The sequence below is a fragment of the Nomascus leucogenys genome, chromosome 5 (assembly GCF_006542625.1).
Source record: "Nomascus leucogenys isolate Asia chromosome 5, Asia_NLE_v1, whole genome shotgun sequence".
NCBI lineage: Eukaryota > Metazoa > Chordata > Mammalia > Primates > Hylobatidae > Nomascus > Nomascus leucogenys.
The window spans coordinates 78,476,384-78,489,575 of NC_044385.1; the positions used below are offsets into that span (position 1 = coordinate 78,476,384).

General features: G+C 39.0%; 1 protein-coding gene across 3 annotated transcripts in view; it reads left to right on the plus strand.

Annotated features, from left to right (window-relative positions):
- The window catches only part of VPS36 (vacuolar protein sorting 36 homolog), a 39,927-nt gene that overhangs the window by 15,371 nt on the left and 11,364 nt on the right, over window positions 1–13,192 (plus strand). For 2 of the 3 annotated variants that reach the window (XM_003257414.3, XM_012506947.2), the window contains exons 5-9: window positions 890–979; window positions 2,330–2,416; window positions 9,023–9,055; window positions 9,176–9,253; window positions 10,182–10,316. In XM_003257414.3, coding sequence (XP_003257462.1) covers window positions 890–979; window positions 2,330–2,416; window positions 9,023–9,055; window positions 9,176–9,253; window positions 10,182–10,316 — 423 coding nt within the window. The remainder of the gene's footprint in view (window positions 1–889; window positions 980–2,329; window positions 2,417–9,022; window positions 9,056–9,175; window positions 9,254–10,181; window positions 10,317–13,192) is intronic. The other variant, XM_030813455.1, reaches the window with a different exon arrangement.

The following is a 13,192-nucleotide window of genomic DNA, read 5'->3' on the forward strand; positions in this document are numbered from 1 at the left end:
TCTCCCCATCAATATCATAAATTATTATTTATTTTTTTCTATAGCACCTCACCCAGTGCTCCTGACAAGTGATCACTAAGCAGATATAAGTGATTGACTAAAGTTTTTCTCACTGAAGTTGAAAAATATATTTGATTATTTGTGAGCATAGGTATGTTTTGGTCCTACTTTTTGGTTTTATATTTTAACTAGACAAATGACTCTCTGCTTCCTTCATGGAGAATGGTTGTATATTTTTCCTGGCACTGTGTTTGTTTCATTGTAGATAGAAAACAATCCACATATACAGGATTGTTTAAAGTAAGTCTGTTGATTTCATTGTCACTCATCTCTTTGTTGAGAATAGCCCACTTTATATATAAGGTCAGTTCCTTCTCTCTTTTTTTTTTTCCTTTGTGCTTTCTGAAGCTGATCCAAGAAAAGAACTTCCTTTGATTTTCTTTGATGTCTCTGAGAATTCTGGGCTTGCTGCAAATGACTCAACAGACTTTTATACTGAAGAAATGTTAAGTGGCCAGGCGCGGTGGCTCATGCCTATAATCCCAGCACTTTGGGAGGCCGAGGCGGGCAGATCACCTGAGGTCGAGAGTTCAAGACCAGCCTGACCAATATGGAGAAACCTCATCTCTACTAAAAATACAAAATTAGCTGGGTGTGGTGGCACATGCCTGTAATCCCAGCTACTTGGGAGGCTGAGGCAGGAGAATCGCTTGAATAGGGGAGGCGGAAGTTGTGGTGAACCTAGATCACGCCATTGCACTCCAGCCTGGGCAACAAGAGCAAAACTCCACCTCAAAAAAAAAAAAAAAAAAGAAATGTTAAGTAATGATTTATACAAGGATGTTACAATCTGACTGAGTCATTTAAAGTGTGTTTATTTGCATAACAGTTTTACAGGCGTTTATCAGAGGAAATGACACAAAGAAGATGGGAGAATATGCCAGTTTCCCAGTCATTAAAAACAAATAGAGGACCCCAGGTATTTTTAAAACTATTTGCTAATCCAGTATTTTCAACTCTGTACCTACATCTTCATTAAGAAAAAGACTCTGTGATTGTAGAACTTGCCCAAAACAAAATAGTGCAATGGTATTCTTATAAAGAATTTATTTTCAGTGGGGCGCGGTGGCTCACGCCTGTAATCCCACCACTTTGGGAGGCCAAGGTGGGGCGGATCATGAGGTCAGGAGTTTGAGACCAGCCTGGCCAACATTGTGAAACCCCATCTCTATTAAAAATACAAAAATTAGCCAGGCAGGATGGTGCATGCCTGTAATCCCAGCTGCTCAGAAGGCTGAGGCAGGAGAGTCACTTGAAGCCAGGAGGCGGAGGTTGCTGTGAGCCAAGATTACACCATTGCACTCCAGCCTGGGCGACAGAGCAAGACTCTGTCTCAAAAAAAGAAAAAAAAATTATTTTCACAGCACCTAATTTAGTGCTGTCTATATAGCAGACACTTAGTAAACATAAATGACTGCTTACCAGCATAATTCTTAGGGTGATAGAAGGTAGGGTTCACTCACTGCATTCTGTTCTTCATAATCAGTGTGGCATTTGAGAGAATAGACAGTACAGCTGGGTAATGTTTTCCAGGCCTGTCTAAATTAATCACCAACACTAGATAGGCACTCAAATGTATGAAAGTAGCTTGAATAATAATTAAGAACCAAAATTTAGGCCAGGTGCAGTGGCTCAAGCCTGTAATCCTAGCACTTTGGGAGGCCGAGGTGGGCGGATCACGAGGTCAGGAGTTCGAGACCATCCTGGCCAACGTAGTGAAACCGTGTCTCTACTAAAAATACAAAAAAATTAGCAGGGCGTGGTGGCGGGCGCCTGTAGTCCCAGCTACTCGGGAGGCTGAGGCAGGAGAATGGCGTGAACCTGGGAGGCGGAGCTTGCAGTGAGCCGAGATGGTGCCACTGCACTCCAGCCTGGGGGACAGAGCCAGACTCTGTCTCAAAAAAAAAAAAAAAAAAACTAAAATTTAAACTGTGATTTTTTTGTACATTTGAAACCCTATTAAGTATCTGATACGTAATAGCTTGCCAAAGAAGGAAAATGATAGGAAATTTAACTTATATCTAAAATGCAGAGTAAAATATGCCATTTATTATATATTTGGTTTTTCTTGAATGATTTTAAGATCATTATGTATAGCAAGAAACAAACACATGTTTTGAAGGGAAGCTAAATGTCCGTGTATGCTGTTTTTCTTTGGTTCTTTGTGGGTCCTTTCCCGCCATTGAAAACACAATGTGGTTGGTGACAAAAGATTTTGTTTCCTTCCTATTTTGTATGTTTTATTTTCTACTTCTTTTTTTTTTTTCAGCCAGGAAGAATAAGGGCTGTAGGAATTGTAGGTATTGAAAGGAAACTGGAAGAAAAAAGAAAAGAAACTGACAAAAACATTTCTGAGGTAACTGTTAAATTCTGGCTGTCCATCTATTCCAGCCATTTGTGTCTATTCTTTTAGCTACAGCTGTGACTAATTCCCTTCTGTAATTTGGAATATATTTCATTTGCCTGAAGCTACATAGTCTCCTATTCTCTTTAACAGGTCTACCTCGGGCTGGCAAAATCTAACCAAAACCTTTTTCTGAAAGGAATAAAAAAGAAATGCAAATTTGTTTGCTGTTAGAAAATATCATAAAATGTTGTGTGTAGATTTTACAGTCTAGATGAAACTGATTGGAGGATACTCCTAATGAGTTCAAGGTTCTCTGTATAATTATTTTGGAAGTTGAAGTAACAGTTGAGAGAAAAATGTTATTCTGTGGCCACTGTCTGTGGCCGGATACCACACCATTTTATGTTAATGACCACCCAGGGACCAGACCAGACATCAGTAAGAATGGCTCAAAGCAGCCCATCACTTCTACTAGGAGACAACCCTGAGCATGTACATTCCAGTGTTTCTGAGGCTTCATGATATATGAGGAAATTCAAGAGAAGGGGAAAGAACTCTAGCTAAAAAGACCAGTTATGCATTAGATTCTGTAATTAGTTAATACAACTAAACATATCATTGGTTTTTCCATGTTTATATAAAAATGGTCTTGGTTTTTTATGAAATGATGCTTTATTTATTTATTTATTTATTATTTTTTTTTTTTGAGACAGAGTCTGGCTCTGTGGCCCAGGCTGGAGTGCAGTGGCACCATCTCGGCTCACTGCAAGCTCCACCTCCCGGGTTCACGCCATTCTCCTGCCTCAGCCTCCCGAGTAGCTGGGACTACAGGCGCCCGCCACCACGCCCTGCTAATTTTTTTGTATTTTTAAGTAGAGACAGGGTTTCACTATGTTGGCCAGGATGGTCTCGAACTCCTGACCTCGTGATCCGCCCACCTCGGCCTCCCAAAGTGCTAGGATTACAGGCTTGAGCCACCGCGCCCGGCCTGAAATGATGCTTTAAAGTAAATCTTTGGTTTTCATAGTAATTCATAAGTAAAATTCCGCTGATGGTTGCTGTTCAGAGAATTTCAAAGATTTATGTCAATCAAGTAAAGTCTAAAACTACAAATAGTTATTTAAATGCTTATTTTGGGCTCACTAATTGAAAATACAGATTACTGTTGGGGAACCGAGGGCATTTGACCTATTAAGTGCCCATAGTAGATTTTTCTGGATGTGTATCTGTGGTGAAGTTGTATATTTTCCTCAACCCTGTATTTTCCCCAAATTGGCAGCTGGATCCAGAATCTCTGTCACACTCATTTTCTGTCCCTTTGGCAAAACTAAAGGTGATGCTGTGTTCTTTCGTTGGAGGCACATCTTATCTCTGTCATGTTAGCAGCTGTTAATATTCAGTGCCTAGATCTATTAATTCATTGGTGGTGCTAAATAGTGATAATTCTGTGTTTATTTTTCATTTATTAGTTGGAATACTTTTTAAAGAAACGTTTCCCTTATCTACTATTTGGTTGTCCAGTTCATATAGGAAAGGCAGGATAATTGCATTTTCCTTTATCATCAGGGTAATAAATTGTTTCCTTATTGTCTTTTGACAATGACTAGGTTTGTGTGTTTGTTTTTTTGTTTTGTTTTGTTTTTGTTTTTGTTTGAGACGGAGGCTCGCTCTGTCGCCCAGGCTGGAATGCAGTGGCTTGATCTCGGCTCACTGCAAGCTCTGCCTCCCAGGTTCACGCCATTCTCCTGCCTCAGCCTCCCGAGTAGCTGGGACTATAGGCGCCCGCCACCACACCTGGCTAATTTTTTGTATTTTTAGTAGAGACGGGGTTTCACCATGTTAGACAGGATGGTCTCAATCTCCTGACCTCGTGATCTGCCCGCCTCAGCCTCGCAAAGTGCTGGGATTATAGGCATGAGCCACCTTGCCCAGCCCGCTCTGGTTTCTTTTAGTGGGAAATGATATTTCAGAACCACAATCTGCCTGCTAGTAATATTCATCAGTATTGGGTTGATCTTTGTTTCTAGGCTTTTTCAATGGACAGAGCTAGAATTTTGTTGTTGTTAATATAAAGTGCCTAACAAGAGCGTACTTATTTTTCTATTCAAATTTAAGATGACACTACCAGATAATTACTAAAGCAGTTGAAAAAAAAATTTATATGTGTTTTCCCCATTCTTCATACATTTGAAAAATAGGTGCACTGTTTTTACACCGTCTGAGCATACAGCCACTGCATACACTCTCCCCCTCAGCTCCAGCTCTCGTTGACTCTTAGTTTTGTAAGTACTTCCATGTTTAGTACCACCAGTCCTTATGCTGAGCTCTCTGTGGTCACTTTGGTTGTCTGAAGCCTCATTCTGTAGTAGATTTTTTAGGAAATGATCATAGGAACAATATTCTCTGTATCTGCCATGTTTGTCTTCCTTATACATGAAGGTCAGTTTTCTTGGATTTAAAATCCTCAGCTCACATTTTCTTTCTTTGAGTTCCTTCATTATATTACTTTTTTTTTTGGTCTGGCATGAAGTGTTTAATTTAATTTTTTCCCCTTAAAAGACACTTGCTGTTTTTCCTAGATGGGCAAAGTATTTTTAAATTTTACTTTAAAGCCCAGTAATTTTACTAGACTGTGTCTGTGTATTAGTCATTGTGAGTTGTTATTCTTAGGTGCATGCTGTGCTTTCTCAGTATATAGTTTCAGGAATTTTTTAATTTCAGGGAAATTTTTCTGCATTATAACTTTCTTTTTTTTTTTTTTTTGAGATGGAATCTCACTCTGTTGCCCACGCTGGAGTGCAGTGGTGCAATCTTGGCTCACTGCAACCTCTGCCTCCCGGGTTCAAGCAGTTCTCCTACCTCAGCCTCCCAAGTAGCTGGGACTACAGGTGCATGCCACCACACCCAACTAATTTTTTGTATTTTTAGTAGAGATGGGGTTTCACCAATATTGGCAAAGCTGGTCTCGAACTCCTGACCTTGTGATCCGGCCGCCTCGGCCTCCCAAAGTGCTGGGATTACAGGCGCGAGTCACTGTGCCCAGCCTATAATTTTCAATAATTGCTTTGATTTTTTTTCTTCTGGGACTCCTATTAGCTGTATGTTGCAGTTTCACTGCCTTTCTTCACAATTTGTGACTCTAATGCTTTTCATTTCTTTCCTCATTTCTTTTTATTTAGAAAGTTTTCCTCTTTTTCACCTCTTTGAAGGTTTTATCTGTTGTGTTTATTCACTAATGTCTGTCTAGTGTAGCCTTTATTTCTGAAATGATTTTTTTCCTTTTATTTTTAATTCTTTCCTGAGTCCTGTCACCTATTTCTCATTTATATTGATCCTTCATAGCTTGTATCATCTTCTTAACATCTTTTAGCTTATTTTGAAATAAAAGGTTAATAGTGGACCCTTCCGTAATTGAAGTAGGCACAGTCCTCCCCATTTTAGGCACTGTCCTCTAATTGGCCTGCCTTGCTTCCTGGTGAATCCCTATTGGCTCTCTTGGGGCTCTTGCATTCTCAGGTCTGTGGTTACATTGTTGCTTTTCTTTTCTTTCTCCTGCCTAGATCCTGGCATCCTGCAGGTCTTGTGGCTCTTAGTGGTTTGCCCTACCCGCTTGTATCTTGAGGGGTTTTTGCTAGTATCCTTACACTTAGTGTTGTAGTATATGTTTGGTTTTGAGATCTAGTTGCCCGGTTTTCATGTTGTGATTTGGAGAGTTTCAAAAACTGTGCTGCCATAGCCACCATCTTTTCAGAATCATCTATTCTGAGAAGATTAATAAAATTTCAACATTTTAGCATTAGAAGGGTTCTTATTATTCAGAGAAGAAATTGTCTCAAGAGTAAGTGACTAGATTTGGAACGAGGCAGATGAGAACCCAAGTCTCCTGATTTGCAGGCAGTTTGCTGGTGGTGACGTGCACCACATCACCACTCTCTTCACCACCTAGAAGGTGCTGCACCATCTTCTTTCAGCGGTGTCTTGTCATCCTCTTTGTGTCGACGCTTTTGGAGATGGCATGGAGCAGTGGGCTGATTTTGCATTACTTGTATTTTTCTTTCTGATACTGCCATACTAACTCAATGTTATGTTGAAAATAATGTTTTTCTTAATTTATAAAGTAAGTTATTTTGTTTCAGTCTAATTTTCTTGGAGTCGCATAGTTCAAAGGATTCTACATAAGCATTGTGCTCCACCATACAGACCATTAATTTATTCAGCAGATCATTAATCATGCAGATCATTAATTTATTCAGCAGATATTCCTCCCTACTTTGTGCCAGGCCTTGTATCAGAGGCTGTGGATACTGTGGTGATGCACAGACACAGGCAGGCAAAGAGGCATTATCCACAGTGGGAGAAACACCTTGCAAGGAGAACATATAGGCTACAGCAGGGATATATAACATGATCCCTAACTTCTGTTGAGGTCACGGGAGGGCTTGTTAGCAGCAGGAATATGGAAATCAAAGGCTGAAAGATGAATAGGCTCTAGCAGATGACCAGCATGGATAAGAAGAACCCAGGAAAAGGGAATGGAATATGGAAGGCACATTCAAGAGTACTGAAGTGGAAAATCAAGAATATACTGAGTTACTGACGCTAATAGCCAAAGTGATAACTAAAAGTAAGTAATAAATCATGCTGTAAGTCAGCTTAATGGGGTACTCCTGGTTTTAAAACAGGTGCTGTTTTTCTCAAAATTGGAGTGGAAATTTGACTATAGGTGTGGTAGAGGGATACAAGGTTCCATAAACTGGCAGATGCAATTATAGAATGGATATGTGCATCTCTTTTGCTTTAATTTTTATTGTAGGTAGTTTCTTTACTCATTTTTTGATAGTTGACTAATTCCAAATTTTATAATAATTATAGAAATAAAAGTGAGGAAGCTTTTCTCTGTGTTTTATAATCACTTAAAATATTTATAGATATTTCTTCTAAGGCACTAAAATATTTACTTTTTTTATTGCCTATGTATAAGTTTACAGGGCTTATTTACGTATTCTTTGTGGACTCTCAACTTAGCATATTTTTTCTACAACAACATAATATAATAAATACAGTAATTTACCATATACAATTTAAAAGTGTTATCGTTACCAGTTTTCTTTACACAGATAAAAAAAATCTATTAATATCTTATATATTAAAAGTAAAAACCTAAGTGTGCAAAATGTGTGTTTTATTTTTGAAAACTAGGTTGGTGTGTGATTTGCCCTCTATTTTAATGTTAGAATTGACTTACTTTTAGAGCTGGTGCCCAGAGTTTCTCACAAAGGGTTTCCTGCATCTGCTGGCTCTAGCTGATAAGAATCCAGTGTTTAAGCCTTTTGTTTATCTAAGGAAATTCCTGTTAGGTGTGTGCACATTCCCCTTTGTTTTCAGTTATTAACCTTAGTGAGTTGGCCATAAGAATACGCAACACACTATTCTTTTAGCAAAATCCTTTTGCAGATGGGGGATGCTTTCCTGCAGATGGGCATAAGCTGATCAGAGCCACTATTATATGTTTCAGACCACCATATGGACTGATATTTCAGTTAATGACAAGCTGCTTAACTGGTTTTAAAAAATAACATCTGTATGCATCAATTAGATAAGATATTCTGCACTGGGAGTATATTTTCGTAACTTGAAATAATTTATTTTAAATATATTTAAATTCGAAGAGGCCTTTGAAGTAGTTTTTTGCTGTAGCAAATTAAACAGTTGATTCTATGTAGATACATTTAGATGGTATTTGAATGTTTTTCTTTTGTGATATCCACCATATCTACAGGCATAATGGGTGTGACCATCAGAGGCTGATTATCTTACTTAAACTGATTATCTTACTAAACTTACTGTTTCAGTTAAGTAATATCTATTTAAAGCCAAAATTATTGTGCCCAGAGAACTATTCCTGCAGCTGTGTATTGCCATTTTCAACCAGGAAAGCTTTGTAGTGCTTTTGATTCTTAGAGACTTCCTATTAGAAAATGATTTTAGAAAAAACCAGTGACAGTGACAGAATTTCTTACTTTTCTCAAATAACAGTAAATAATATTTTTTGAACTACTGTTTATATCACCTTTTGCTTATTTAATCAATAATAATTATTTTCTCTTTGAAAATATGAAGTTCTTTTGCAGTTTGTTTGGAAAATGTATGGTTTTTTAGCTAAAATGAAATTATATAAATATTTATTAACAAATTGATATTTGCAAGAAAATGTCAATTTTTTTTTTTTTTTTTTTGAGACAGAATCTCGCTCTGTCGCCCAGGCTGGAGCACAGTGACACGATCTCGGCTCACTGCCAGCTCCGCCTCCCGGGTTCATGCCATTCTCCTACCTCAGCCTCCCGAGTAGCTGGGACTACAGGCGGGAGTCTGGCTAATTTTTTTTGTATTTTTAGTGGAGACTGGGTTTCACCGTATTAGCCAGGATGGTCTCGATCTCCTGACCTCGTGATCCGCCTGCCTCGGCCTCTCAGAGTGCTGGGATTACAGGCGTGAGCCACTGCGCCTGGCTGAAAATTTCAAATTTTTATGGGGAAAAAATAGAGGGTGCTTCATTTTTTTAAGTCATTTTAATTCTTTAGATGGATTTCAACCAAAATTCATTTCTCATTTCAGGCCTTTGAAGACCTCAGCAAACTAATGATCAAGGTATATGTCATTTATGCCTATTAAATTCATACCAATTATGATACAGTTTTTGAAATATATTTTGTTAGCAGACATTTTGGGGACAATATTGCTTTTCAGTCTTTACTTTTTATTTGACAGGCTAAGGAAATGGTGGAGTTATCAAAATCAATTGCTAATAAAATTAAAGACAAACAAGGTGACATCACAGAAGATGAGGTAAATAAGTTGCTTTTTTAAGGCATTTGAAACTAGATAACACAAATAATGCAGTAAGGTTTTTGTGGTTTACATTGGCTTTCTGAATGTACTGTTTTATTTATTATTTGTTTTATTTATTGTTTATTTATTTATGAGATGGAGTGTCGCTCCGTCGCCCAGGCTGAAGTGCAGTGGCACGATCTTGGCTCACTGCTACCTCCACCTCCCGGGTTCAAGCGATTCTTCTGCCTCGGCGTCCTGAGTAGCTGGGACTACAGGCATGTGCCACCACGCCTGGCTAATTTTTTGTATTTTTAGTAGAGACCGGGTTTCACCGTGTTAGTCAGGATGGTCTCGATCTCCTGATCTCGTGATTCACCTGCCTCGGATTACAGGCATGAACCACCACACCCAGCCTGTTTTATTTCTTTTAGGACTTGAGGATATGTGAAAGTGCCAAAGAAAAGTCAACCATAAAAATTATATTAGTTCTATTAGGATTAAAGGCTATTTCAGTGCCTTTTTTTGGAGTGTACAAAACAGAAATACTGAAATGTACAAGGAGTGGCTGTTTTATACATATCCCTAAGTTTGATCTTTGTTTCATTCAGTTTGTCTACAATCTAATCACAGCCATTTTCCTAAGTTTTCAGTTGTACTATTTGGTTGGCATTAAATATAGCAGAGGCGTTTTCTGAATCTCCTTTCACATCAGACTTGTGAAGTAAACAGAATATGAGAGACCAGGAGGGAAGTAGGGAGGAGAATAATTAGATGTATTCAGGGAACTCCTGGAAATCTGCTCCCTTATAGTTCACACAATAGAAACACAGTAGAAGGAATGGGGATATGTAGAAATAATTGAGTGGAATTGAATTTGTGATGGAAGAATTTCAAATATTGAGGTGGAGAGACTAATTCTGCATTTTCTCCTCTTTTATTATAGACCATCAGGTTTAAATCCTACTTGCTGAGCATGGGAATAGCTAACCCAGTTACCAGAGAAACCTACGGCTCAGGCACACAGTACCACATGCAGCTGGCCAAACAGCTGGCTGGAATATTGCAGGTGCCTTTAGAGGTAAAAACTAAACCTATGTGTTTTTTTTTAAACTGTGTTAAATTAGCCCTATGTCATCAGAAGTGTTAACAAGAGCATAACTACTTTCATGATATGGTTATTGTCAACTGACATGTTTTCTTTTTTCATTCAGGTATATTAAATAAGTTCACTGTGCTTATTATTCTTCGTAATTTTCTTTTTTGTTGGTTTTTTTTGTTTTGTTTTGTTTTTTTTTTGAGACGGAGTCTCGCTCTGTTGCCCAGGCTGGAATGCAATGGCGCGATGTCGGGTTCACGCCATTCTCCTGCCTCAGCCTCCCAAGTAGCTGGAACCATAGGCGCCTACCATCACGCCCGGCTATTTTTTTGTATTTTTAGTAGAGACGGAGTTTCACCGTGTTATCCAGGATGGTCTCGATCTCCTGACCTCGTGATCCGTCCGCCTCTGCCTCCCAAAGTGCTGGGATTACAGGCGTGAGCCACCGCGCCTGGCCCTATTCTTTGTAATTTTCTTTCTTTTTTTTGAGCCGGAGTCTCGCTCTGTCGCCCAGGCTGGAGTGCAGTGGTGCGATCTCGGCCCACTGCAAGCTCCGCCTCCCGGGTTCACGCCATTCTCCTGCCTCAGCCTCCCAAGTAGCTGGGACTACAGGCAGCCGCCACTACGCCCGGCTAATTTTTTGTATTTTCTAGTAGAGACGGGGTTTCACCGTGTTAGCCAGGATGGTCTCGATCTCCTGACCTCGTGATTCACCTGCCTCGGCCTCCCAAAGTGCTGGGATTACAGGCGTGAGCCACTGCGCCCGGCCTTATTCTTTGTAATTTTCTAAGTTGTTTTTAATTTTCATTTTTGACATCTATAACTTTCTAAATCTATTTGATATGAAGTTTTCCTTATTTTTAAAAAGGAAATATATGATCTTTCTCTGAATAGATATATTTCCATACATCTAGTCTTTACTATTTAGTACTATTAATCATCCCATAATACAGATTCATCTTCTAGTCTGATAGTATTCAGGCAATCAAGAGTTTATTAAAGCACTTGTATTAAAAAAGCTTTCAAACCTATGCCAAATAGAATAGTATAATGAATCCTCTGTGGCCATCATCCAGCTTCTTCTGGATGACTCAAAATTATTTTAAAGCAAATCCCAGACATCACATCACTTTATCTGTAAATATTTCAGTATGTAACTCTAATGATACTCTTTTAAATACAACTATACCCCATTTCATAATCTAAAAAATTAAAATAATTTCTTAATGTTATCTAATATCTAGCGTTCACATTTTTTTTTTTTTTTTTTGAGACGAGGTCTCGCTCTGTCACCCAGGCTGGAGTGCAGTGGCGCAATCTCAGCTCCTGCAAGCTCTGCCTCCCAGGTTCACGCCATTCTCCTGCCTCAGCCTCCAGAGTAGCTGGGACTACAGGCGCCTGCCACCCCACCGCGCCCGGCTAATTTTTTGTATTTTTAGTAGAGACGGGGTTTCACCGTAGTCTCAATCTCCTGACCTCGTGGTCCGCCCGCCTCGGCCTCCCAAAGTGCTACATTTTCTTTTTTTTTGGCTTGAGACAGAGTCTCACTATTGTCACCCAGTCTGGACTGCAGTGGTGCAATCTCAGCTCACTGCAACCTGTGCCTCCCGGGTTCAAGCAATTCTCCTGCCCCAGCCTCCTCAGTAGCTGGGATTACAGGCACCCGCCACCATGCCCAGCTAATTGTTTTGTATTTTTAGTAGAGACAGAGTTTCACCATGTTGGCCAGGCTAGTCTCGAACTCCTGACCTCAGTTTATCCCCCTGCCTCGGACTCCCAAAGTACTGGGATTACAGGTGTGAGCCACTGTGCCGGCCTAGTATTCACATTTTCTCTTACAGTTGGTCTGTTTCAATCAGGATTCATTGCAGCTTGTTGATTTGTTTCAAAAGTTTGTTTGTTTGTTTGTTTTTAATTTCATGGGTTCTTTCTTCTCCTGCCTCTTACCTCCCACCCCACAATATGTTTCCTGAAGAAATTAGTTGTTTAGACTATAGAGGGTGCTTTTCCGGTCCTATGTATTTCCTATAAACTGGTATTTATAATAAAGTTTTGTTACGGTTTTTAAAAATTATTATTGCAAGACTATTTCATAGAGGCTGTTGTGTACTTTCGTCAAGAGATACATAATGTCTGATTGTCTTTTTTTTAATTTTTAAAAAAATTTTTGTGATGTTAACAGCCATTGACAGTCATTACCTAGATCTGTTATTTCATTGGAGGTTGCAAAATGGTAATAGTCTTACTTAATTCTATACTTTCCTCATTTATTAGCTGGAATAAGTTAAAACATTTAAATGTATTTTTTGAAACATGGTGTAGAGACCCTTTTTTCATTTAAGTAAATGTTAAAATGGTAATGAGGCTGGGCACAGTGGCTCACGCCTGTAATCCCAGCACTTTGGGAGACTAAGGTGAGCAGATCATTTGAGGTCAGAAGTTCAAGACCAGCCTGACCAACATGATGAAACCCTGTCCCTACTAAAAATACAAAAAAATTAGCCGAGTGTGGTGGTGCATGCCTGTAGTTCCAGCTACTCAGGAGGCTGAGGCAGGAGAATTGCTTGAACCCGGGAGGTGGAGGTTGCAGTGAGCCGAGATTGTACCACTGCACTCCGGCCTGGGTGACAGAGAGAAACTCCATCTCAAAAAAATAAAAATAAAAATAAAAAAATAAAGTGGTAATGACATTAAAATGCAAGTATTGAATCTAAACTGCCTTGTGGTATCTGAATAGTTTCTCCTTTGTATAAATAAAGTTTTTTATAAGCTTCTTAAAAATTTTTCTGATTTCTGATTTCACTGTGATTATGATTTCTGTTAAGAAATGCTAACTGGTGTAATTGTAACATAATACT